Consider the following 26,693-nt stretch of genomic DNA (forward strand, 5'->3'; position numbering starts at 1 on the left):
ACTGCGTGAAGGGCGACTGCGTGAAGGGCGACTGCGTGTGGGCGACTGCGTGAAGGGCGACTGCGTGTGGGCGACTGCGTGTGGGCGACTGCGTGAAGGGCGACTGCGTGAAGGGCGGCTGCGCGTGGGTGGCTGCATAACTACAGTGAGATGTCGTAACAGGCACATTTGCATATAAGGAAGTTCATAGTTTACTTAGGAATTTTTTTCCTTTAAGCCTGAAGGTAATTCCCCTGAGGATGCATTAAATAATTCAAGTACTGGCGTGTTTTGTATGACATAGTTTTGTTTTATACAATTCAAGTTTAAAAAACATTTTATAATTTAAGTATAATAATACAAAATGTATTAAATGTTGACTTTACTGAACCACAGGGCTGGCTCTAAGGATTCATTCTCATTTGGTCCTGGTTTGAGCCCAGTTTGAGTCCTAATGTATCCATCCATTCATTCATCTTCTGCCGCTTTATCCGGGGCCTGGTCGCGGGGGCAGCAGTCTGAGCAGGGACTCCCAGACTTCCCCCAGACACTTCCTCCAACTCCTCCGGGGGGATCCCGAGGCGTTCCCAGGCCAGCCGAGAGACATAGTCTCTCCAGCGTGTCCTAGGTCTTCCCCGGGGCCTCTTCCCGGTGGGACATGCCTGAAACACCTCCCGAGCGAGGCGCCCAGGAGGCTCCGGAACAGATGCCCGAGCCACCTCAGCTGGCTCCTCTCGACGTGGAGGAGCAGCGGCTCTACTCCGAGCTCCCCCCGTGTAGGAAACTCATTTCGACCGCTTGTATCCGCGATCTTGTTCTTTCGGTCACTACCCAAAGCTCATGACCATAGGTGAGGTCAGAACGTAGACCGACCGGTAAATAGAGAGCTTTGCCTTTCGGCTCAGCTCCTTCTTCACCACAACGGTCCGATGCAGCAACTGCATCACTGCAGCCGCTGCACCGATCCGCCTGTCGATCTCACGCTCCATCCTTCCCTCACTCGTGAACAAGACCCCGAGATACTTGAACTCCTCCACTTGGGGCAAGGACACCCCACCCACCTGAAGAGGGCAAGACACTGAGGAGTGTGATCCCTCTGTAGTTGGAACACACCCTCCGGTCCCCCTTCTTGAACAGAGGGACCACCACCCCGGTCTGCCAGTCCAGAGGCACGGTCCCCGAACGCCACGCGATGTTGCAGAGACGTGTCAACCAAGACAGTCCTACAACATCCAGATAATTTAGGTACTCAGGGCGGATCTCATCCACCCCCGGAGCCCTGCCACCTAATGTAGACTTTGTTTAGTCCTGTTCTAGCCTTGTTCTAGCCCTGTGCTAGTCCTGTGCTAGTCCTGTGCTAGTCCTGTGCTAGTCCTGTTCTAGCCCTGTGCTAGTCCTGTGCTAGTCCTGTTCTAGCCCTGTGCTAGTCCTGTGCTAGTCCTGTGCTAGTCCTGTGCTAGCCCTGTTCTAGCCCTGTTCTAGCCCTGTTCTAGCCCTGTGCTAGTCCTGTTCTAGTCCTGTTCTAGCCCTGTTCTAGCCCTGTGCTAGCGCTGTGCTAGTCCTGTTCTAGTCCTGTTCTAGCCCTGTGCTAGTCCTGTTCTAGCCCTGTGCTAGTCCTGTGCTAGTCCTGTGCTAGTCCTGTGCTAGCCCTGTTCTAGCCCTGTTCTAGCCCTGTGCTAGTTTTGTTCTAGTCCTGTTCTAGTCCTGTTCTAGTCCTGTTCTAGTCCTGTTCTAGTCCTGTTCTAGCCCTGTGCTAGCCCTGTGCTAGCCCTGTGCCAGCCCTGTGCTAGCCCTGTGCTAGTCCTGTGCTAGTCCTGTTCTAGTCCTGTTCTAGCCCTGTGCTAGCCCTGTGCTAGTCCTGTTCTAGCCCTGTGCTAGTCCTGTTCTAGCCCTGTGCTAGTCCTGTTCTAGCCCTGTGCTAGTCCTGTTCTAGTCCTGTTCTAGCCCTGTGCTAGTCCTGTTCTAGCCCTGTGCTAGTTTTGTTCTAGTCCTGTTCTAGCCCTGTTCTAGTCCAGGTTTAGAACCAAATTTGATGTGATTACGAAGTGTAAACGCACTCAATACTTTTATGTCGTTATAAAGAAATCCTAAACTAATGATATTGTGTAGAAATTATATTCGCAAACTTGGAAGTGTCATTTAAAACTCGAATGATAATTTATTCTTTGTGTAGAAGTTTTCAATGTCCAAATGTATTTTAGTGCAAGAGGAATATTACACTGTCTCCACTTCATCAGACCCTTTAATATTACCTCATTGTAATGGCAAAAGGAAGTCACATTTTTGGTCATTTTTCAAAACGGAAACTCTCTCTTTGTGTACTTTATGTGTACTTTATGTTTACTTTTTTCAGTGAAACCTGGTGTTATGACATAAAGTGAGCTGAGCTTTTGTCCTCGTTTTGACCCAGGTTTTGGTCTGGTTTGAATCAAAAGCGGTGTCTGTCTTCTGTTAATCCAGATCATATGTCAAAACAATCTTCAAAAGCCTAAATTTAGCCACATTTAACTTCTGGATATATGTTTTAAGAAGTGTTATTCATGATATCTCCATGTGAATTGGCAATGATGAACAATAATCTTTTACTTTCTTATCTCATTAACGGATGATAAATGTAGAGTTTCTGTGTGGATGACGTTTGTGTATATTTTGGGAATAGTTTTGGACATTTGATTCAGCAAAACTTAATGTTGCAAAGTTATTTTAGTTTATCTTGAATGAGCTGTCTTTTATTTTTTATTTTTTTGTAAATCCTTTAGTTGAATTATGTATATAACTATTTTAAATGAGGTTTTTAATTAGATTTTTTTTTATATAGCTCAGAAAGTCATGTTGGGAAGAGGAAAATATCATATAAAATACATGTAACACGAAGCAAACAAGAAGATCGCATGCAACAAATCCAAAAAACAGATCATTAAATTCTGTGAAAGCACAAATTGGCTTGAAGAAATGTTCATGTTTCTCTTGTTTCAGGGAGACCTGCAGTCGGATGATGGGGAGTCCCTGGGGCAGGAGTACAAGCGGCTGCACCAGGCCATGGAGATGGTCGGGTTCCTCCCGTCCACCAAGAAACAGTACGTGGCTCCCAGGGACGTCCCGAGTCGCGCTTAAACTAAAATAGACCAACGCGTACATTTCTGTAGCCATTCCAATTGCAATTTTGATTCAATCGCAATCTATTTTCTAGTCTATATTTTTTTAAGTCGATCAATTTAGAGGGTGTTGATTATCTGACAACTCAATATTCCAATTTAATGTAAAAAAACTAAAAATATGGGTAATCCTTCAGCCGTCCAGGTGGGCTTCAGTGTAAAAGAAAGTTGAATTCTCTCAACTGGGTCAATGTTTTTTAAGAGTGATTATGTATCGCTTCTTCACGGTTCTGATGTAAATATCTGTCTGTATATATATCTACAGTATATATATATATCTGCAATATCTGTCCTAAAAGCATTCATCCAATTGACAGAATTCCGTTTTCTTTTACAATGAAGCCCACCTGGATTACACATACTTTGGTTGTATTATAAAATGTTTTTTTTGCTTTATATGATCTTGGAATACTTAGTTATCAGTGAATGCTATTGCAACAAAATTGATCGCACAAACAATGTTAATTTTGTCTTAAGATATATTATGTGTTTGCTTACCGGCGAGTCATCTCTGATCGATTGTCTTAGCAAAAAAATTACCTAAATATGTGGGAAATGTATTGCAATTGAATCTAAATTGCAATTTAAGTGGCTACCAAATTGTAATTAAGATCGTTTTAAGGGATTTTGGATATCAGTATCATGAAAATCACAATATTCAATGGTAATAATTGACTAAATACACCTATAGTTGAATTTTTTTTGCCTAGCTCCAAAGCTAAAGAGGTTCTATATGGAGTACTTCTGTATACAATGAACACAAACCAATACTGAAAAACCTTTACCGGTCATTTATTATAATCATATGACACGCCGGCCTATTATTACTTGCATTACATGACCGTATAATACTTCTGTGGCGTTTGCATGACCGTATAATGCTTCTGTGGCGTTTGCATGACCGTATAATGCTTCTGTGGCGTTTGCATGACCGTATAATGCTTCTGTGGCGTTTGCATGACCGTATAATGCTTCTATGGCGTTTACGTTACGTATAATGCTTCTGTGGCGTTTACATTACGTATAATACTTCTGTGGCGTTTGCATGACCGTATAATGCTTCTGTGGCGTTTGCATGACCGTATAATGCTTCTATGGCGTTTACATGACCGTATAATGCTTCTGTGGCGTTTACATGACAGTATAATGCTTCTGTGGCGTTTACATGACCGTATAATGCTTCTATGGCGTTTACATGACCGTATAATGCTTCTGTGGCGTTTACATGACCGTATAATGCTTCTGTGGCGTTTGCATGACCGTATAATGCTTCTGTGGCGTTTGCATGACCGTATAATGCTTCTGTGGCGTTTGCATGACCGTATAATGCTTCTGTGGCGTTTACATGACCGTATAATGCTTCTGTGGCGTTTACATAATGCTTCTGTGGCGTTTGCATGACCGTATAATGCTTCTGTGGCGTTTACATTATCGATAATGCTTCTGTGGCGTTTACATTATCGATAATGCTTCTGTGGCGTTTACATTATCGATAATGCTTCTGTGGCGTTTACATGACCGTATAATGCTTCTGTGGCGTTTACATGACCGTATAATGCTTCTGTGGCGTTTGCATGACCGTATAATGCTTCTGTGGCGTTTGCATGACCGTATAATGCTTCTGTGGCGTTTGCATGACCGTATAATGCTTCTGTGGCGTTTGCATGACCGTATAATGCTTCTATGGCGTTTACGTTACGTATAATGCTTCTGTGGCGTTTACATTACGTATAATACTTCTGTGGCGTTTGCATGACCGTATAATGCTTCTGTGGCGTTTGCATGACCGTATAATGCTTCTGTGGCGTTTACATGACCGTATAATGCTTCTATGGCGTTTACATGACCGTATAATGCTTCTGTGGCGTTTACATGACAGTATAATGCTTCTGTGGCGTTTACATGACCGTATAATGCTTCTGTGGCGTTTACATGACCGTATAATGCTTCTGTGGCGTTTGCATGACCGTATAATGCTTCTGTGGCGTTTGCATGACCGTATAATGCTTCTGTGGCGTTTACATGACCGTATAATGCTTCTATGGCGTTTACATGACCGTATAATGCTTCTGTGGCGTTTACATGACCGTATAATGCTTCTGTGGCGTTTACATAATGCTTCTGTGGCGTTTGCATGACCGTATAATGCTTCTGTGGCGTTTACATTATCGATAATGCTTCTGTGGCGTTTACATTATCGATAATGCTTCTGTGGCGTTTACATTATCGATAATGCTTCTGTGGCGTTTACATTATCGATAATGCTTCTGTGGCGTTTACATGACCGTATAATGCTTCTGTGGCGTTTACATTACCGTTTAATAAGAGAAGCGTCTCATTTTGAACTCTGTCGGAGAGAGAAGCCGTGTAAGAAACGGGTCAAAACTTGTCGAGAAGAAAAATGCAGCGAGACAAAGCATCTGCTCCAACAGTCGGTGTTTGACACATGATTCTATCTAATCCAGAGACGTGGAAACATAATGGAGTGACGATGCGTAGTCTTAAAATACTTTAAACTTTGTTTATTAAATCGACACATTTCTGAGCTCGGATCTGTAATTTTAGGTGAATGTTTTCATTTGCGAACGCTCTGGAAATACAAAACGCTTCATCCTTTCGTCATTTTGAGAAGTTTATTTATTTATTTCTTTAAATGTAAGATAATAAATTGTAATGTAATATGACGTAACATCTCTGTGTTTACCACTGTCATCATTACTGTAGCTGAGAGACATAATTATGTGGCCGAATGCCTCTAAATCTGTTTAACCCTGGTGTTTGCAGAATCTTTTCCATCCTCTCTGTGATTCTGCACCTGGGAAACCTCAAGTTCTCTTTGTCGCCGGGAACTCGGGTTCTGCAGGTCGGACCAGACCACGTCCTGGACACTCTGTCTGACCTGCTCAAAGTATGTTCACTTTATGTGCTCAGTTTATGGCTCTGAAGGTGGCATTAGTTTGGCCATTTAAAAAAGCAACAACAAAAATTGCACATGTGGAGGGTTTTTTGTACATCCGTAAAACAATCCAAGACAATTAATACAAATTTTCCAATTGTAAATCCAGTGTTTTATTTATTCTGTAGACTCCATTAATTATTCATGATTTATTTATGTATTTTGATTTTTATTTAGATTTTATTTTTGTTTTATTTCAGTTTTATTTCATTAGTATTTTTCCAGATAAATGAAATAGGGCTGCACAATATTGAAAATTGCTGTTGAGTGCTGTATCTTATATACTTGACTGTTACTGTATGTCATGCCTTAAAATATTAGTCAAACTCCCTTTTTCAGCATCGTCATTTTGAAAACAGTACATTTGTGTCCGATGGAGGACCATGTCACTATTGTATCATTAGGATATTGATACTTGTGCATATATTCTGACATAAAGAATGAGTCCTGAGTATTTGCTCGGAGAATGGTCTTGTATTGACTGTAGCCGTTGTCATGGGACTGTTGCGTTTTGTCTTTCATTATCGTCTGAAAACTTGTTGAATCTTGTTTCTGCTTTGAAGACTGTAGTTTGTGATGCATAATGTTTGACTCTTTGTTGTTTCTTTTGTTCAGGTGAAAAAGGAGGTGCTCATGAAGGCTCTGACCACCAGGAGGACAGTCGCCGCCAGGAAAATTGTGCTCTCCACTCCCACAGTCCAGAAGGTAAACACCACATTATGATGCGCAGTAACGTGTCGGAATGTAGTACTGGAAAGTAACAAAAAAAAGTAGAAATACTGTACTTAAGTAAATGTTTCAGGTATCTGTGTACATTTTACAGTGGATACTTTTTACTTTTACTTCACTACATCTGAGAACATGTATCTGAACTGTCTTCTCCACTACATTTTTGAATTTTTAATGTGATTTAAGGGGTTATATTTCGTCATGTTTATGTTAAAATTTGGCCTAAAGGTTTTGAGCTCGAGCCCAAGCTTTGAAATCAAAATATATACATAAAATTCACATGAACAATTCTGAAATGTGTCCAAATTGCTCCTATTGACTAAAGATCAGCACAATTCTTGACAAAATGCACTCCATTTAACGCTTAAGTAATAGTTTTAGATCTGTGTGAAATACTTTTACGCAGAATTTTTTAATGTGATACTTTTACTTGAGTAATTCTTTGCTGTTATATATTTGTCTGTAAAAATGAGAATATACAATTAGCTGTGATTAAAAGTAAGGATTTGTTTTCTCCGGATGATTCAATTGAAACTATTTTATGCCACTGACAAAATGACCTAATGATGGATAATCCCAGAAGGAGCCATGTTGTAAGTAGAACGTAAATAAACAATAAATAGCAGGAGTATTCGTTATAATTCATTAATTATAATCTATAAGGAGTGCTGCATATAGAAACTGTTTGACCTTCTATATCTCAAATGTTATTGTACCACAAAACATAAGGAAAAGTGACATAGTTATGCAAATAAAACCTAAAAAAGAGGGTTTCATCAAATAAATTCAAATAATCATCATGAAATAAACAATATGTCTGTCACAACAATTACCATTTTGACTTATTGTTCAAAAAAATTAAAGCTGGAACAATATTCTTATATATAATTGTAGCATTATATTAAAATTTAAGCTGTGGAGGCTTGATTACATTATACTAACTCACTACTCCAGTCTTTCTGTCTGCTCTTTATTGATTAAAGCTGGTTTTAAATGGATGTTCAGTGGCATTAATGTGTGTGTTTACCATGATATTAATTGCATCAGGCCTAATGAACTCTGCAGGGAAGTGAAGTCTAGTTTGTAGTCCAAATATGCACTTATTTGTACTGCCTTCTTGTCGTACATTCGCAGGCGGCTCAAATGCGGGACTCGATGGCCAAGTCGTTGTACAGCGCTCTGTTCGACTGGATCATTTTCCACATCAACCACGCTCTCCTCAACAGACGAGACATGGAGGAGTCCGTGTCCGTGAGTTACATCATAATGAGAATGAGAATAAGCATTTACATTGTGAACGCTAACGGCCAGTGCAAATACTGCTTATTTGCATTCGGACAGTGCAGCACCTGTCTCGCACCTGTCTCGCACCTTCCCACGTGTGTTTACACCGCAAATATGATTATTAACCACGAGTCTGTGCGCGAAGAAAGGACGTTTTATACACTTGAAATGAAACAAGTGCTTTGTGTTTCTTTGTGTTTGTGTGGTGTTGTTTTTAGCTATTTAAAAAGAATCATTTGAACATTGTGTGTGGTTTTAAATGTCCTGTTTTAATCCCTCACAATGTTTCGATATGTTTGAGCTCACTGGGTTTTACCTGGTTCATAAAAAGGTAAAAACAAATTATGTTCCTTGTATTGCACATGAAATAAACTCAAAATCTGCTCAAATCTTGACACAGTCTAGGTAAAAGTCTTAATTCTAACCATTGTAAAGTCTGTTTTCCCCGCATAATTGTTGAAATGCTTTGTGCTCAGAATACTTGTTTTCCTCAGTGTTTGTCGATTGGAGTCTTGGACATGTTTGGATTTGAGGATTTGCAGAAAAACAGCTTTGAGCAGCTTTGCATCAACTTCACCAACGAGAAAGTGCATTATTACATCAACCAGCGCATCTTCAAACTGGAACAGGTGAGCGCAGACTGGGAGTGGCTTTCACCTGTCCAACAAGGTCAATATGAAGTGATTTAAATAATAAACCAAAACTGAAGGGACTAAATATGACTAAATATATTAAAAACAAATGGGAAAGAGAAGGTCATATTACTAAACAAATTCAAAAATCACATGCATTTCACAACAATGAAAGTACCTTACTACAATGTGTGTTTGTTTGTTTGTTTGTTTGTTTGTTTGTTTGCTTGTTTGTTTGTTTACATGCATACAGTAAAAGACGTAGAGCCGTGCAATTAATCAAATTTTAATTTCTATTTGATCATTTTTGGAGCAGAGTTCAGACTTTGGAGGAAGAAATGTGACACTTCTTTGTGTAAAATGGCAATGGCTAAAAAGTTTGGCTTATTTATGTCCAGAAAATGTACATTAAAAGCAATTTTATTTGTATTTAGGCCGCAGTTATTTTATTACTTGGTTTACGGATTTTTTAATGAAATATATTGCACAGGCGGGCTAAATATGAATATAATTTCAATTTCAAAAGATGTTTTCTTCCGGGTTTGCCCAAAACGCACCACGGGGGGAGAGGCGCGCTGGAGCGTGTAACAGTCAATAATATAATAGATCCATAGTAACAGTAGATTTAGCGTGTTTTAGACAGAACTGACGTTTAAGTGTGCGCCCTTAAGTCACGGCAAAACGCGCTGAAGAAAATGTGGTAACGGGTTTAAAATGATTTGGCACGGCGCGCAGCAGCTGGCGAACAGGCGCGCCGCTCTCCCCGGGACCGCGCGCGCTCTCCCCGGGACCGCGCGCGCTCTCCCCGGGACCGCGCGCGCTCTCCCCGGGACCGCGCGCGCTCTCCCCGGGACCGCGCGCGCTCTCCCCGGGACCGCGCGCGCTCTCCCCGGGACCGCGCGCGCTCTCCCCGGGACCGCGCGCGCTCTCCCCGGGACCGCGCGCGCTCTCCCCGGGACCGCGCACCGCACCGCGCGCGCGCTCTCTCCCCGGGACCGCGCGCGCTCTCTCCCCGGGACCGCGCGCGCTCTCTCCCCGGGACCGCGCGCGCTCTCTCCCCGGGACCGCGCGCGCTCTCTCCCCGGGACCGCGCGCAGCTCCGAGCAGCTCCGAGCAGCTCCGAGCAGCTCCGAGCAGCTCCGAGCAGCTCCGAGCAGCTCCGAGCAGCTCCGAGCAGCTCCGAGCAGCTCCGAGCAGCTCCGAGCAGCTCCGAGCAGCGGCTCCGAGCAGCGCTCCGAGCAGCTCGGAGCTGCCCCGTCTGACGTCCGCGGGAGTTTGGCGAGAAATTGTTTCACGCACTCTTATCTTTTGACTTAATACCGCTTTTTACATTTAATTTAATGCTATTTTGCGTTGTCGGCGGTACTTTATAAAAAAAAAAATATAATAATTTATTTTATTTATATTGTAGAAATCAATAATCTAAGTGCGGCGGATCCGTAAACCAAGTAATAAAATAACTAAGGCCTTAGTAAGGATAAATCTAATAAAAACTGTGCTCGATCAATATGAGCCCAAAAAACTAAAACAAATAAACACCCTTTTCAAACATATTATAATATTTAGTTGTTTGCTGTGGACAAACTTCATTGAGCCGTAAGGGATATGACACAGCAGCTCAAGGAAGACATAAAAACGAGCAAATGCATTCGAATAGTAGTTTATTATTCATGTTTATTGTCACATTCAGATTTTGGATTGGATTACAATTGCCCTTGTTGCTGTTTGACTCTAAAATCTCACATTGTCCCTCCTATGACAGTCTATAGATCTTATTTTGGTCAATTGCTTTGTCTTCAGATGGACTACGTGTCCGAGGGCCTCGTGTGGCAGAACATCGACTACACAGACAACATCGGCTGCATAAACTTAATGAGCGAGAAATCGACGGGGCTGTTTCAACTCCTGGATGCAGAGAGCAGGTTTGTGCCCGGTTTGGGATTCATTTAAAGGTGTTCGAGCTGAACCGTAACCATGGAACCGTCATTTTTCTGCTGTTGAATGTTGATAATCTGCATCATTCGAATTCCAAACAGTTCAACCTTTCTTTTCTGAACATTTCTGAATCTTCTCAACTTTTCTGACCACTTTACTGTTTAAGAGCCTTCAACAAATGCACCTTTTGAGGACATTGTGTATTTTCTGTGTGTTTTTTGTGTGTGTGCAGCCTTCCTGACTCCACTGATGAACGTTTGTTGCAAAAGATGAAGTGGCAGCATCAGAACAGTCCCTTTTTCGAGACGACCTCGGACTGGACCTTCACCGTTCGACACTTTGCCGGCAGTGTCACTTACAACATAAAGGTAAAGCATGTTCCTCACACTAAAGCTGATCCCAAGCCTGGATAAATGGTGAGTCAAATGAATGTACAGTAAGGACAAAAATGGAAAACCTCTTGTTGTTTGTGTGCATTTTTTTGTTGCGTCCGTCAGATAGTTTCAGTTTGCTGTAGCTTGTGTGATAAGCCGTGCTGGGAAAACCTGTGTGAACGAGGCTAATGATTAATCCTATCTGAGCTCTTGTGTTGTAATGAATAAAAACGCTTGTGCAACCATGGCAACGGCGCTCAAACTGTTCATTTGCAAACAGTATTTTAGACGACAAATAGTTTGTGAGAGTGAAATGAACTGCAATCTAATCCCAGGTTTAGATTTAATATTGACACAGGCTTAATCTGCACCACATCGGAACTAAACTAGGCCCGTTCCAGAGCTAGAGTATGGACAAGAGTAGACAAGAGTGTGTGTGGACGTGTGTGCGGACAAGAGTGTGTGTGCGGACAAGAGTGTGTGTGCGGACAAGAGTGTGTGTGCGGACAAGAGTGTGTGTGGACGTGTGTGCGGACAAGAGTGTGTGTGCGGACAAGAGTGTGTGTGCGGACAAGAGTGTGTGCGGACAAGAGCGTGTGCGGACAAGAGCGTGTGCGGACAAGAGCGTGTGCGGACAAGAGCGTGTGCGGACAAGAGCGTGTGCGGACAAGAGCGTGTGCGGACAAGAGCGTGTGCGGACAAGAGCGTGTGCGGACAAGAGCGTGTGCGGACAAGAGCGTGTGCGGACAAGAGCGTGTGCGGACAAGAGCGTGTGCGGGAGTATGGGGCAGGAGCGCGGGGCAGGAGCGCGGGGCAGGAGCGCGGGGCAGGAAGGAGCGCGGGGCAGGAGCGTGGGCCGAGTAGTAGAGTGTATAAAATAAGTATTGCTGTCGTGTATCTCAGTAACTTCACCGTGATGAAAGCCGTTTCTAGAGAACAATACTCTTCATATTTTCAGGACTTTGTGGCTAAGAACTGTGAGCACATGCGCCCGGAGGTGGTGTCGCTCCTCCGCAGCAGTGAGCGCTCCTTCCTGCACCACCTGGTCTGCTCCAGTCCTCAGGCGCTCTTCAGGTGGGGCGTCCTGAGAGCCACCATCCGAATCCTCTCCGTCTTCAAAATGCTGGCCCACAGGAGAGCAGAACTATGTAAGTGTGTGTGTAAGTGTGTGTGTGTGTGTGTGTGTGTGTGTGTAAGTATGTGTCTCCATTCACATGCCCTTATGTGTTTCACTGTGTCTGCTGTGCCTGTTTCCCTTTGTTATGCTGTGTGCTTTTTACTGTTGGTCTTTGTTTATTCTCTCCTCTGTGTTGCATCTCCTTTTACCCTCTGACTCATGGGCCTGTGATGGAGCTAAAGCCAGTGCATTTACTGCTCTTCATTAATTACATGCCGTCCCATTCAAATAAATAAACTAAACTGAACTATATAACTGGGCTGGACCAAACCCGGGCAATCCAACCTAAGTTTGTGCTCAGCTAAAGTTGGGTAAATTCATGCTTTGTCACTGTCTCTTAGGGCTGGGTGGAGTAATTATAAAAATATAATTGTGATCTGTCTCTAGAGAACTCTCAGTAGAAGTAGATGGCTTTAGTTAAAGATATACAGAGGATAATACATGAGTAGTGAGATGAATACTCTTTATCTGATCTATAATTTTCTCTCCCAGCGACTGCCAAACGTCCATCCATTAAATCGTTGAAAGAATTGAGGCGCAGGTCTGAGCATCAGTCCAGGTACAACAGCAGAAAACACAAACTTCTGTCAGTGATGGTTATGATTATTTATAGATCTGATTCTTACAGCACCAGCTGGACTCTGGACTTCTCTTTCGACCGCTCGGATGAACACCCTCTCGAGGTTTTCGAGGACATCTTTGCAAACTATGAAAAAAGAAAGTAAGTTTTTAATACAACTGAACCTCTGTGATATGATTTAATTGCGTGAGTGTTGTAGACTAATTCTACCATTTTATTCTACAGAAAAAGTAAAGGAGGACGACAGAAGCAGCTCATTCCAAAGGTGCGTTTATTTATTTTACAATTCAGAATGACGTATTTGCTCTTGTTTCATTATGTGAGTGTGATTTTGAAACAGAATTTGATGGATATGCGTTCACTCCAACACATTGTCGGTGTCACTGTTCACGATCGAACCAGTAAAGCCAAACCACAGCGCGACGGGCTCATCGCTCCCCCGTTTGTCTGCGCTCAGTTCCAGGTAAAAACACAAAAAAACAATTATTAAACAAGAAATTGGCTATTTAACTATATTTGTCATCTATTTACTGTATGTGCACATGTTATTTCTGCTAAAGGCATCTCTACAGAAGCTCGTAGAAAGAATAGAAAAGGCCAAACCGTTCTTTATAGTCTGTTTACGCTCCAACAATGAGAAGGTAAGGCTTTTATGTGGATGTTTTTACTGCTATTTTTGCTCGTATAAACTGTGCGATGTGTCGTTTGTGCAGAAAGAGATGCACTTCGACCCCGAGCTAGTCAAACAGCAGGTTCATAACGCGGGCTTGCTTCAGATGGTCCTGATGCAAAAGGCTGGATACGGCGCCAAATACACGTTTGAGGTGAAGCACTGACTGTGAGAAGTGTTGTCATGAGCTTAACCTTTCAAACTCCATTCCAGCACAAAGACCAGACACTCCATACCATTTAGATACCACAATAATGATACAAAACATCTTTTTTCTGTTAAATTGAATCTATATTTCAACCTAAATTGTAATGCAATAGTTCTGCTGCAAAGACTTTTCTACAAACTATTCAGAAAAGGTCAAATTCTTGTTGTTTTTTTGCTTTTTTTTTTCAGTATTGATACTAGTTTAATGTAGTTTCTGGTTTGGATACTACTTATTTGGGCTGGAAATCACTGAGTCGATACACGTACAATAAGATTAAGATTTTTTTGATACATGCAATAATCAATATATTGCATTCTATGATATTCTGTTATGTGTGTATATATATATCACTATTTTTTAAGAGCCAATCATATTAACTACAGTATTTCTTTGTTAAACCACCAGCTGCACAAACTTAATGTGAAATACACCCGTGTTCAACATCAAAACTGCAAATATGTGGACGGCACTGCATGAAAAAAGTTGAATTTAACTAAACGAGCATCAAAACTGTTGCACGATATACCAATATATTTGACACACAGCCCTCAATATTCATCCTGTCTCACCACATTTAGTGCAACTGTATTTAGATTTTCCTTTAGCACACTGATTCAAGTTATTGTATGGATCTGTGAGATAATAATGACTGTATTGTTGCTTTGTGTGACAGAAATTTGTGGAGAAATTCCGGATGTTGCTTCCAAAAGGAGCGACTCCGACTCCAGAGCACATCTCGCTGCTTCTGGCCAAAATGAAGCTCGACAAGTCCACTTATCAAATAGGAAAGAGGAAGGTAAACACGTTATGATGAGGTCACCGTTTGTTATTCCATCCATCCCATATTTAACATGTTTACCTCCGTCTCCGCAGGTGTTTCTGAAGCAGAAGGAGCGACAGTTTCTCCGGGACGCTCAGAACACCGTGGTCATGCGTCACATTGTGGTTCTGCAGCGATGGTTCAGGTCCTGTTTGATCCGGAAGCACTTTGTTCAGAAGAAAGACGCCACTATGCTCATTCAGGTACACGCCTTGGCTCGTAATCCAGCCGCTTTTACTGTGCGTTACTGATGCTGGCGCAGTATCGCTCGCCCAGGACGACGCACTTCTCCAGGAGCTCGTTTGGTCCTGTCGTTTAGAAAGTCCCCTCGCCTCAGATGAAGTCGGCTGTGACGATGTTGACAGTTGTGGAGGCTGTTGTTCATGTCAAAAGTGTCTCATTATGTAGAAATGTGGTGTTTTTTCAGTCCCCTGTGATATTTTATTCCTTTGAAGCATTAAATGTAGTGATTTTGCTTTACATAAGAACAGTACTTTAACAACAATAACACCATATCACTTTCTGTTTTCAACACCATAACACACAGAGATTGGAACATTTTACGACCCACAAATTAATGTGAGCCTCAAAAGTGTGGATTTTATGTGAGAAAATTAGATTGTAATGTTTTTTCATGTATGAAATGACAATGAAAAAGTTACTGTAAAATTACCATTGGTCTAAAAGAGAAAGCAAGATTTGTGTCAATAATGCCAACTTTAGTTACAGATGCACATGAGAAATATAAATGTTGGTTGTTTTATTACCGCCAGTAATCGGTAATAAATGTTTTGTGTCTATATCTGAACAACTGAATGGTTTGTGATGTTGCAGAGATGCTGGCGTGAGTTCTATGAAAAGCAGAACCGAGCGGCCACAGTGATCCAGACGGCGTGGAGGACGTCTATGTTGACTCTAGAGAGCGAGCAGGACGAGAGGGGCAGTACCAGGCCCGGGCGGGAAAGGTACATTCGACTTTATGGGTTAAATCGGCTTGTTTTGGAAACGTGCAGTAGGACGAGGTCAGTGTAATTGTGGATTGGTGATATTGACAAAAATGAATAATTCTATGCGTTCAAAGTAATAATTCAAACCCATTCATCCTGATGAAGACTTTGTTTTGTCCTGTTCTAGTCCTTGTTTAGTCCAAGTTTAGTGTCGGGTTTAGTCCTGGTTTAGTCCTAATTTTGATCTGGTAAATGTGTGAACGCAGTCTAATTGTCACGCTCATCACCAATACAAGTACAAATGAGAGAAACGTAAGAGTTGTGCACAGATCTTAAGTCCTAAACATTACCCTGGAGTGCATGTGATGTGTTTCAGTCTGAACAGAAAGGAGCTGAAGCGACAGGCGCAGATTGAGCTCAGCCCAAACCGGATGCCCCAGTCTGGGTCAGACCAGAGGCGTCCAAGCCGGGACGGCACTCCTCCTCTGCACCGCCCGCTCTCCATGCCCTCTGACGGCAAAGCCCACAGAGAGGACAGTCCCACCAAGAGCTCCCTGCAGAGGTACAAGGACCCGGGCGACATCAAGGAGAAGGCCGACCGCTGGAGAGAGCGGAAGGGCGAGGGCGACGACTCCAGTCCAGAGCAGCGCAGGCGCGATGGCAGACAAGACGAGTATCGGTGAGTTATTTTAAAGGTTAAACTAGAGTCGTATATGTCCCTTGTGTTGCCGGGGTAGTGGCAGCAACAGTGCAAATCCTGCTCCTGACGCAGTCGTCCCTCACTTAAGAAAACTGGCAACACATTGTCCCAATTCTGAGCAAAATTTGGGAAAGTGTGGCCCAAGTAGCACTTCTTATAAATTATTATTTCTGGTTCTGCTTCTCATGTTAGTTGCTCCAAAAAACTGAATTTGTAACGTTTATTTCATCCCTTCTGATCCGGGATTCATAGATCTGTGGTTACATTCTTAACTCTCATTTCATACATGTTGGATTTTGGCACTGTATGACACTGTATTTGTATTATATTTTAGTTAAATTTGGTCCAATAACACAACTAAATTAACTCAAACACAATTAAACCCAATTGTACATGTTTTGCTACTTGTAATGTAATGTAGTGGGTCGAGGCCTGAAAAATGTGGGAACCCCCGCTTCAGAATGTCCCCAGTAAAAGAAGTGAACATATGGAAGCAGAAAAATGCATCGCCTGTAAAATGTATAGTCCAACTGACATATTATTATTGATATTAACACAATAAACCTCTTGTTATAGTAGTGGTACTTTTCTTAATTAATACTCTGCAGTACAATTCTGTGTGCTTTGTGGATAATATCTACTGCTGAGCTTGGCTGAAATGTCTGAAATACAGTCGTTATATTGACTGATTTGTATTATTTCTTTATTATTCTAGTATGAAAGGGAAATCCATGTCTGTGGACGAGCTGTGCACTCGCAGCTCCTCTGACAGCTCGCCTTCTGCAGGAGAGGTAACTGCACGGAACCACTTCGAACATGTATTTGTTTTGTGCGTAACGTTGCTGATGGTGTGCGAGGTGGGGATGGTAAGTAAACGGCGTGTGGATTGAGGCTGTGTGCTCTGGGTTTTACCTGAATAATTAGGACAAGGTGGAACTGCGAAAGAAGCCCAAGCACAGACGCCGCTTAGCCTACGCCCGCAGCGGCTTGGTCATTAACTTTGGCGGCTCCAGAGAGAGTGAGTTTTGGAGCTTTCCGCTGCCTCCCATCAGCCCCCACGTGCCCAAGCTGAAGAGCTCAGTCAGTACCGTGGATGTCCGGGCCGTGTCCAGGCTGGAGGTACTTCTTACCCGGGACACGTCTCCATCCTCTGCATGCCCCTGTCGCATGTACTGGTCCCACGCAAATGAGCCAGCGCTTGCCACGGCATACGGAAACACTGATGTTCCAAAGCTCATTTCCTTCTTTTTTTAAAATATCTGTTACTGCATGAGAAGGACAGGTTTTTACTACTCGAGATTTAGTACTCTACATAGGGATTGAGTAGGGATGCAACATACCATTACCGTATTATCTGGACTATAAGTCGCACCGGCCAAAAATGCAAAATAAAGAAGAAAAAAACGTATATAAGTCGCTCCCGAGTGTAAGTATAAATATAAGTATAAGTCGCACCCCGGCCAAAACTATGAAAAGGGGTGCGACTTATAGTCCAGAAAATACGGTACTTTGTTGATTATTCTAGACATTGTTTGATTAGTTGTTTAGATTACAATTTCCGAATCATAAAGTCAAGCCCTGATGATTATTTTGGAATATAGACTTAATAGGTTCCCGTTTCTTTTTTTTCATATTCTTTTTTAGTCATTTTAGTCATTTGAGCTTTGTCTGAGTTATAAACGCTCTTCTCTCGGCTCATGGCATCTTTTGAAGTCTGTGCATAGTCTAGACAACGATTATAACATTATTACATTAGTTGATGATTATCTCAATTGATTAGTCGCGATTAATCGATTAACTAACCAGTTTCAGCCCCATCACTGAGACATACTGTATTAGTCAAAATGAATTACAAACATTTTAAAGGTGTAACGTTTCTGCAAGTGTCACTGCTTAAATCCCTGGTGGTGGTGATTATAATACGTTAATATATTATTGTATAGCCTTTTTCATGACGCAAAGACACGTCACAGTTCAGGACAGTCAGAAACACACAAATAAATCAAGAAGATGCAGTTATTTGAAGGGAGTTTTTGAACAGGTGAGTCTTCAGGGAGCGGGTGAGTCTTCAGGGAGCGGGTGGGTCGTAAATGGCTTCCTGTGCTGCATGGCGTAGAGTGGTGTCGCCTGGTTTGGTGCCGGGAAGCAGTGGAATCCTCGTGGTGTTTTCAGCAGGGACGTGGTTGGGAAACTGAGGGCGTGTTCACACTTGATCCGGTCGAAGCAAAGTCTGGAACTTTGTGGAGATGTGAAGACGCACTTTTAAACCGGATTTGCACCAGACAAGCAACACATCCGGTCCAGTTTGTGTTATAATCCATTTTTGTTTAAATATCTCCCACCTCGACCTGGACACACAAAGAGAAGAGAGGGGACAGTTTGGAAACAAATGACCTGCCAATATGAACATTATCCTTTTTGAATGCTCTTTGTTGTAGTCAGTCGCTGCTCCAAACTTTAAATTTCACAAAATACTTAGTAGAATCAGGTTGAAAAAATAAATTACAGCTGATTATTATAACGCATTGAAAAATTAGACCCTTTAATGTAAAAAAGGTGGCAAATAATGTCCATGCCACTGTTTGGTTCTTCAATTTTGGCAATGGTGATTGTTTTGCTTCCTTTTTTGTATATTCAGTATTTCCAAAATGATATTGGATTTGTGTGTGGATCCATCCATCCATCCATTTTCTACCGCTTGTTCCCTTTTGGGGTCGCGGGTGACTGGAGCCTATCCCAGTGACTTCGGGCCTTAGGCGGGGTACACCCTGGACAGTGGCCAACTTATCGCAGGGTGTGTGGATTTGATTAAATAATTTAAATCAAGCTGAACAGTATTTTTAAGGCACATCTGATAATACTTCAGGGCACACTAACCCCCTCCTGGTTGGTGGTGGTACTGCGCTGTCAGTTCAGTTGGTTTGACATAAATCGTAACTTGCAGACGAGTTTCCAGAACCATATGTGTGAACACGCCCTAAGACTTATTCGGGTTTTGACCATTTCTGGCGTAGTATTGTTGGACCGTTCTCTCAAAATGTTGTACCGTGTTATGCAGAAGATCCGAGCGGAACCTGATGGATCAAGATTCAGCCTTCCCCCAAGAAACTCTGAGGATGAAGGGAATCAAAACCTTACCACACCTGAAAAGTACAAGACATTTATGCTTTAGAGATAAAATGTGCGGACGATTTGATGAAGACTTAACGTTGTTTCATTTCAGGGCTTGGTTTCTGAGTAGATTGTGGAAGAAGCGAACACCCAAATATATCCCCAGCCATGAATCCCATCATGATACATCTGGTAATGTCTCCATTCACCTTCAGTCATTATAAATCTTGCAGTATTAGTGTCTGGAGAGTGAGAGGAGAAAAGAACACATACAGTATATTTTTCTGACATGTGCCGCCATCTTGAGGTCACTTTAATAATAATTAGTCAGTCACTGTATTTTTCAGTGTATTTTTCATATATTGTACATGTTATTGGCAAATACTATATTTCCCAAACGCGCCAGGACGTAGTCATGGGAGTTTAACTAAAACACAACACTATTTAAGATAATATTTTTTATTTATACCTTTTTTAAGCAGGATATTATGTGACAGACCTGTTCAATTGCAGCCAACACAACCGATATGGCACAGAAAATCACATAAAATGAAAAACTTAAGATAAAATAAACATTTCTCAGTTACCACACTTTTTACAACAGAAAAAAATGAACTATTTGGACCTCAGAGTGTCACATAGTAAATTGTGGATAGTAATAAAACTGGAATAAAAATGTATACATCTATTAGCGTGGTTCACAAAATTAAAGATCGCTTTTTGCCTTGTTCCAATTGGTGTTGTAAGTATCTGTACAGGAAATGGATTCATTTTCACATTTAGGGGTGGCACACTTTTTCTTGATGCGAGGTCCATTCTCACGGTTGACAATCTGCCACAAAAAAGTTCATTCCTTGAAGGTCATCAACGACGGCGCAGAGCGAGGCGTTGCCCTTTATGAAACGCTGTCAACAATCTGTGAGAAATGAAGACCAAAAGCAATTTTTGCTCAGCGTTGTCCAAGGACACAGCCAAGTGTCAAAGAGAACAAAGTCATCCTACATGGAATAGAGTGTTTGAGCTGTTCTTGCGTATGTAGCATAAGTACAGCGAGACTGGGAGAGATTATTCATGAACATACTTCTCTTTGTATCGTTTTTAAGATTCTGTTTCATGGGAAAGTTATGCATTCTTAGCTAGAGCAATAAAAAGTGTGCCACCCTTTACTTATATCCTGTAAAATGCCATCTATATGCACATTTACACTCAAATACAACACTTTTTACACATACAGCACTCTATACCATGGACTATGTTGATGTTGAGGTGCAGATCTAGTGATATTAAATGTGCCTTTCTGCCCCGCCCTCAGTCACGTTGCCCCGGTTCATGCCTCACCCGTACCAGAATCAGCCGAGCAGCAGGGCGACCCGAAACCCCACAATCCGGATCAGCCGCGCCACCCGGGCCATGGAGTGGAACGCCTCCCTGGACCGCGAGATCACCGACCCCAAAGAGCTCCGGAACCTGGACGAATACCTCGGAAATCAGGTGGGACCGAGGGCAAAACGTGCAAATACTTTAACACGAGGGTTTTCAACATGGAAGGACTCAAAATCATTTAGATATTTGACATATTTATCGATACTTTATTTGATTTTCACCTAAACCACCTGTTATTAATAAATGAATCGGCCTTACACGTTGCAGAAGCACAAACATCCATTAAATATCCTACAGAGATAGAATTATAGTTGTTTTGATCAGTTTGAGAGCCTTGGACTGAAACAAATGTTAAATACATATATAAATGGTAAACATATACTTTATAATTGTTACTTTTTTGTCGTTTTTTTCATCAGGTCAATGAGTTGCGATCGAGAGTAAAAGAACTATCGCCGACCGAGACCGTCTTCCTCACGGCAACGATGCAGTTCAGAGAGACCATCAAAAGCATGTTCTCAGTCCAGGTTAGCACTTTTGACTCACGGCTGTGTTTGAACGTGAATATGAGGCGCCAGGCGGTCAGCGGCAGGGCGTGTGGGGTAAAAAACCTGCCAAATTACCCACAAATGTATCGCCCTTTCAAATGGATTAATGTGGAGTGTTTACCTTCCTATACAATGTGAAAATGAATACAATCTCCGGTGCGATTCTTACTGAAGCCGCTGTACCTGCTGTTTATACTGTCATTATGCTATCATAATCTTAGTCACTTACTGTACAGAAGAGTTTTTGTTTAGTTTTTCTGCTCTATCTGCTCAGTGTGTTAGCTTTATGTCCATTTCTCATGTCATCTATCTTGTTTTTATTGCACGTTTCTATTCCACTGTTAATGGAGAGCGGTGGAATTTCCCCCATTGTGGGACGAATAAACCTTCTCTTATCTTAATCAAACAATGTAATGTTATGGGAAGTTCAAGTATTGATAATGTTGCGTTGGTGTTGAAATTGAATGGCCAAAACAAACAAAAAAAGGAAATTGGATGGATTGGGTTCACTTCAGATTTGAACTTAAAGGAGCTCGTTTACTCACTATGTAAAATAATGATGTTTCGGTGCTCGACAGAAGCCTAAAATAGCCTACAAAGACCTGATGAAGGGTTACCAGAACAAAGTCATCTCGTTGGCCGGGCCTAAACAGAAAGCCGAGGTGTCGCTGGTGGTGAATCTGTTCCAGTCCGTGCTCGACATCTTCGTGAGACGAGAGTTGAAACGCTCGGAGCTCGATCCTGTCAAGGTGACGTGAACTCTAACGGACACGCCTTTTATTCAAACGTGATCGGTGAATAAAGTATTTCGTTGAACCATTTGTTTGATTTTGTTTTGCAGCCTAATAAACAGACAAAAAAGAGGCGGAAAAAGGAGGCGTGCGTAAGTGTGAAATGGTTACTCTGGTGGCAACTTGATGCTTGAAATATGGTTTTATTGCATTTTAAATAACAAAAAATGAGATCGTTTTTGGAGATGACAATGTTTATACAATATTATGTCAGAAATGTGTTGAAATGTGTCTTTAAACGTATTATTTGAGGTGTAATTGTCAGACAAATGTGAAATATCTGTAAAATAATCACAAAAGAGCAGAAATATCACCTTATACCACATCACTTTTGAACTGTTTCCTCCCTATAAACAATATAGTAATTATTCAAATTTTGCTTCTCTTCAAAACAACATTCACAACCTGAAAATATATTGTCCACTCCAAATGACGATGTAGCAGAAATAGTAGATTTAATGATATGTTTTGCAGCGGTGACAAATGCTGTGTTGTGTTTCTTTATTGTTCTGCAGCCCGACAACCCCTTGGACCATCTCTTCAGCACGTACCAGGTCAACATCATGCAATCATGTGACTTGTGCGGTTCCTACATTTGGGGAATGGAGAAGGCCTACATGTGCAGCGGTATGTCATTTTAAAGATAATAAGAGAGCAATGTGTCGTCTCGTCCAATTACAGACTTATGCTGATCTCTGGAGACTCGTTATGCACTTGTGAAGTCCCAGTTTAACAACACTTTAGTCAATCCTTTGTTTGTTAGTGCTGGTGTTTAACGGATAAACCACTGCTTAGCCGGTCTGAACATCTATTAGTCAATATTGTTTTTGCCTTATTTATTTACTACATTTCTGGAAATTTGCTTTTGTACGTTGCTGGGAAAGGAACGTACGATTACTCGCGATGGTTGAAATTCAGAGAGTTGGATTTCATAAAGCTAGACTAAAAAAGTAATGATATTGTCATGTAAATAGCCAGTTATTTAGTTAGTTAGTTTATTTATTTAGTTTTAGTTTTTATCTATTTTATTATTTGTATTTAATTGTATTTATTGTATGTATTGTATTTATTTTCTTTTATTTTAGTTATTAGGCCCGAGCGCCACAAGCTGGCGAGAGGCCTATTAATCTCGTAAGGCCGTGCGAAGCACGGCTGCGAAAGTGCGCACGTAGTGCGCACGAAATCGAGCGCGAAGCGCTCGCCCACTTCCAAACACTCACTAACGCACTCCTTCACTCACGCACGCCCCGTGCATACTAATTAATAGTAGGAAAATGGAACATTACCGTTGTAAACGGGCGAAGCCCGTGCAAAAGTGCGCACTAAACGAGCACTTTACATTGGGATGACGACCGCTTCGCGGTCGTCATCCCCATATAAAGCACTCATTTGCCCTAAGTAGCTCACGAATACGTTCCCCATCTCTTGCATGTTCCGTGCATATAAGCATGTAATGCAAAAATTGAACATTATTACTGTATAGAGGGCCAAAAACACAAAGTGGGCGGAGCCCACTCAAAATTAACGAAAGTACCCGTCAGTGACCAGGGACCCACACCATGAGGTAGGAAAGCGCGAGCGCTTTCCGAAAATGTATAGTTTATGATATTTGAAAAATGGGAAACATTGTTTTCGCATCGGAATATTATTCTTCTTCTTCTTCTCGGGACCAACCCCCCTATTTTTCACCCAGTGAACATTGACGAAAAGTCACAAAAATTTGCACACCTCTAAAAATCGTGCCTCTCTACATTCTGGCTATTTCCCTTTTCTAAAATAAAAAAAATTGGCGCGTCAGCGCCCCCAAATGTACCAAAAATGCATTGAGAGATGGGAAATGACCCAAAAAAAATCTGATCGTAGAATCATGAAATTTGGCGCAGAGGTAGATGGTGACAAGAGAAGTAAAAAATATTATTACGGCAACGCCGTCCACCCAACCAAATGTCGGCCATATTGCTTCAAAAATGGCTAAACATGATTTTGGAGTTTTTCCAAACGTCGTACTTTTACGAACTCCTCCCAGGGCGTTGGCCCTAAAAAGCTGAAATTTGGTGAAAATGCTACTGAGGAGTGGGACATCAAAAGTTATCCAAATTACATTGATACCTCTCACGGTCTCTGTGCGGCGAAGCCGCAAACTGTAGCTAGAATTTCAGAAATCTCCCATATTTAAAATTTCTGCCGTTTGCGCAGATAAAGTCCGAATTGCGTCAAATTAGAATCAGTTGTTAAACTCTTTGCCCTAAACCCACTTGAAGTGAAATAAATTCATTTGGCGCCACAGCGCCCCCTACAGATTTTATATGGAGGTTAAATGTTTAGTTTTGCGAAATTATATGAAATTTGACACACAACTCAATTTTAGCATCCCCATCAAAAAAGTCAATGAGACCCATGTCATAATTGTTATGGCGTTGCCGTAACGATGACCGAAACCATCCATGTTATTCCAATGGGGAAATCGCCAGAACATGTTTACACTTTATACTTTCACAAACTCCTCTTAGGGCGTTAGCCCTATTAACCTGAAATTTGGTGAGACTCATCTTCAGGGGTGGACCATCAAAAGTGATCCACATTTTTATTCAAAGAGTCACGGTGTCTGTGCGGCAAAGCCGCACATTGTGCCAAGAATTCAAAATAAAATTGCTTTTTGATGGTAAAACAAAGGGGAGAAGATGTGACAGCGTCACAGATTCAGCAGTAGGCGCAATAAAAGGACAATTGGGGCGCGTTAGCGCCCCCTCCTCTTGCGGCGTGGCGGCGGCGTGGCGAGGGCCGATCATTGCCGCTTGCGGCTATATTTTTAGTTATTTTAGTTATTTTATTTTATTTGAGACCGGGACCGTGCACAATACACATCGCCCTTATCAGGAGTTCATAGTTTGATTATTTTGGTAAATAGATTGAACTGAAATGACTCACTGTTGGTTACAATTCTCACAATTTCTTTATATTTTTTTTAATATTTGTATTATTATATTGTGCCCTGAATAGTCACGATTATGGATTATGGATTATGGACACTCATTTAAATTCTAAATCTTATTGTGTACGTTTAATTTCCTGACTCGGATCTTAAGATTTTTTTTTTTTGGTCCCCCACATTAACCAAAGTTTTTAAATAAAGTTTTTATTTAGTTTCGATTCTTGTCCTTTCAGCCTGCAAGTTGATATGCCACAAGAAATGCCTCAGCAAAATCATCACCGACTGCTCGACTCGCTGCTCCAGAATGGTGCGCACGGTTTGTCAATAACATTAATTCTCGACAGGTTGATCAGTAATAAAACTGTAAATATATACGTGTCATTTCAGGATGATAACCTGCCCGGCTCGCTGCACTTCGGCGTGCAGGTGTGCGTCCTCACCAGCAAAGCAAACCCGGTGCCCAAAGTGGTGGAGCTGCTGCTGATGCACGTGGAGCTCAACGGGCTCTACACCGAGGGAATCTACAGGAAGTCCGGGTCCGCCTGCCGCGCCCGAGAACTGCACCAAATCCTCAAGACTAGTGAGGGAAACATGACATTTCATTACATACAAGAAACATCACACACGGGGGTCATGACATCTCGCTCGGGGTCACGTGGCGCCACAACTCGCTTGTTTAACCGTCAGATTGCTGATTTCAACCTTTATTGTTTAAAGTGCGCGTCAGAGGTTTTTATGATTTTCAAATGTTGACTTTATTTGGTGTTTTTATACCAGTTGTACATATAAATTATAGTTTTACACCAATCAAGTAGGTATTTGTGAGGAAACATTGAAAAATCTGCAGAAAATGATATCACACTAGCGAGACTCATTTCATTCAAAGTGTATGGATATTTTTCACAAATAAACAACTATTTTGACTCTCTAAACATTCATTCAACAAAATAAAGTTGCTCTCATATATTTATATTTGTCAAATAAAAAAATGGTGTCATTAGATGAGTTTTTCCCCAATATTTGGGAGGATGATGTCATCAATTACAAACAGGAAGTGAAATTCTAAACCTATAAAATGAGATATTGTGTGATAACATTTTAGCAGAATTCTAAATATATTTATATCAACTGTATTTTACTTCAATGAATCATCCGAATGTCACAGGCACTTTAAGTTTTGAATAGATCCCCATTTCAACTCTAACGATTCATAATTGTAAGCAAATATCTATAACTTACAATCTCTTTCGTTTAACCATAAAGCTCAAGCAAACCCTTGGACAGTAGATCACACACTCCATAATAACTGAGATATTTGGGTAAGTGCTCTGTTCTGTTTTAGATCCAGAAGGCGCCTCTTTGGACAATTACCCCATCCACACCATCACAGGGCTGGTCAAGCGCTGGCTCCGAGAACTGCCTGACCCTCTGATGACCTTTGCTCTGTACAATGACTTTCTGCACGCCGTCGGTGAGTGGACCTCGAATTACCTGCTGCTATCTTGGTTTCGCGGGTATACCAGGTATTTTCCAGACTATAAGTCGCACCAGCCAAAAAAGGCAGAAAAAAACATATATAAGTCACACTGGAGTATAAGTCTCATTTTTTTGAAAATTATTTGATAAAGTCCAAGACAAAGAACAGACATTTAATCTGTAAATGCAGTTTAAAATAATAACAGATGAGAGAACATGGTGAATAGGTGTCCGTATGCTAACGCTAACACCTTCAGCTACATGACGTATGCTAACGCTAACACCTTCAGCTACATGACGTATGCT

The 26,693-nt window shown here is 41.7% G+C and overlaps 1 protein-coding gene and 1 long non-coding RNA gene across 3 annotated transcripts in view; one reads left to right on the plus strand and one right to left on the minus strand.

The window, feature by feature from the left end:
• The window catches only part of LOC140356062 (uncharacterized), a 334,871-nt gene extending 334,203 nt beyond the window's left edge, over nt 1-668 (minus strand). Inside the window, exon 1 of the long non-coding RNA XR_011926053.1 lies at nt 531-668. This is a non-coding gene — a long non-coding RNA (uncharacterized lncRNA). The remainder of the gene's footprint in view (nt 1-530) is intronic.
• The window catches only part of LOC140356060 (myosin IXb), a 50,279-nt gene that overhangs the window by 18,929 nt on the left and 4,657 nt on the right, over nt 1-26,693 (plus strand). For both annotated transcript variants that reach the window (XM_072440777.1, XM_072440776.1), the window contains exons 5-33: nt 2,956-3,056; nt 5,919-6,042; nt 6,706-6,795; nt 7,954-8,070; nt 8,598-8,732; nt 10,536-10,657; nt 10,903-11,038; nt 12,003-12,192; nt 12,714-12,780; nt 12,850-12,942; nt 13,027-13,066; nt 13,142-13,264; nt 13,362-13,442; nt 13,515-13,625; nt 14,353-14,475; nt 14,553-14,702; nt 15,334-15,464; nt 15,823-16,125; nt 16,862-16,937; nt 19,205-19,296; nt 19,370-19,449; nt 20,570-20,748; nt 21,060-21,167; nt 21,767-21,937; nt 22,030-22,071; nt 22,495-22,606; nt 25,145-25,218; nt 25,299-25,491; nt 26,254-26,382. In XM_072440777.1, coding sequence (XP_072296878.1) covers nt 2,956-3,056; nt 5,919-6,042; nt 6,706-6,795; nt 7,954-8,070; nt 8,598-8,732; nt 10,536-10,657; nt 10,903-11,038; nt 12,003-12,192; nt 12,714-12,780; nt 12,850-12,942; nt 13,027-13,066; nt 13,142-13,264; nt 13,362-13,442; nt 13,515-13,625; nt 14,353-14,475; nt 14,553-14,702; nt 15,334-15,464; nt 15,823-16,125; nt 16,862-16,937; nt 19,205-19,296; nt 19,370-19,449; nt 20,570-20,748; nt 21,060-21,167; nt 21,767-21,937; nt 22,030-22,071; nt 22,495-22,606; nt 25,145-25,218; nt 25,299-25,491; nt 26,254-26,382 — 3,493 coding nt within the window. The remainder of the gene's footprint in view (nt 1-2,955; nt 3,057-5,918; nt 6,043-6,705; nt 6,796-7,953; nt 8,071-8,597; nt 8,733-10,535; nt 10,658-10,902; nt 11,039-12,002; nt 12,193-12,713; nt 12,781-12,849; nt 12,943-13,026; nt 13,067-13,141; nt 13,265-13,361; nt 13,443-13,514; nt 13,626-14,352; nt 14,476-14,552; nt 14,703-15,333; nt 15,465-15,822; nt 16,126-16,861; nt 16,938-19,204; nt 19,297-19,369; nt 19,450-20,569; nt 20,749-21,059; nt 21,168-21,766; nt 21,938-22,029; nt 22,072-22,494; nt 22,607-25,144; nt 25,219-25,298; nt 25,492-26,253; nt 26,383-26,693) is intronic.

Source organism: Eucyclogobius newberryi, unplaced genomic scaffold (assembly GCF_026437365.1).
Source record: "Eucyclogobius newberryi isolate DKJ021-1_F unplaced genomic scaffold, fEucNew1.0.hap1 SCAF_12, whole genome shotgun sequence".
Taxonomy (NCBI): Eukaryota; Metazoa; Chordata; class Actinopteri; order Gobiiformes; family Gobiidae; genus Eucyclogobius; species Eucyclogobius newberryi.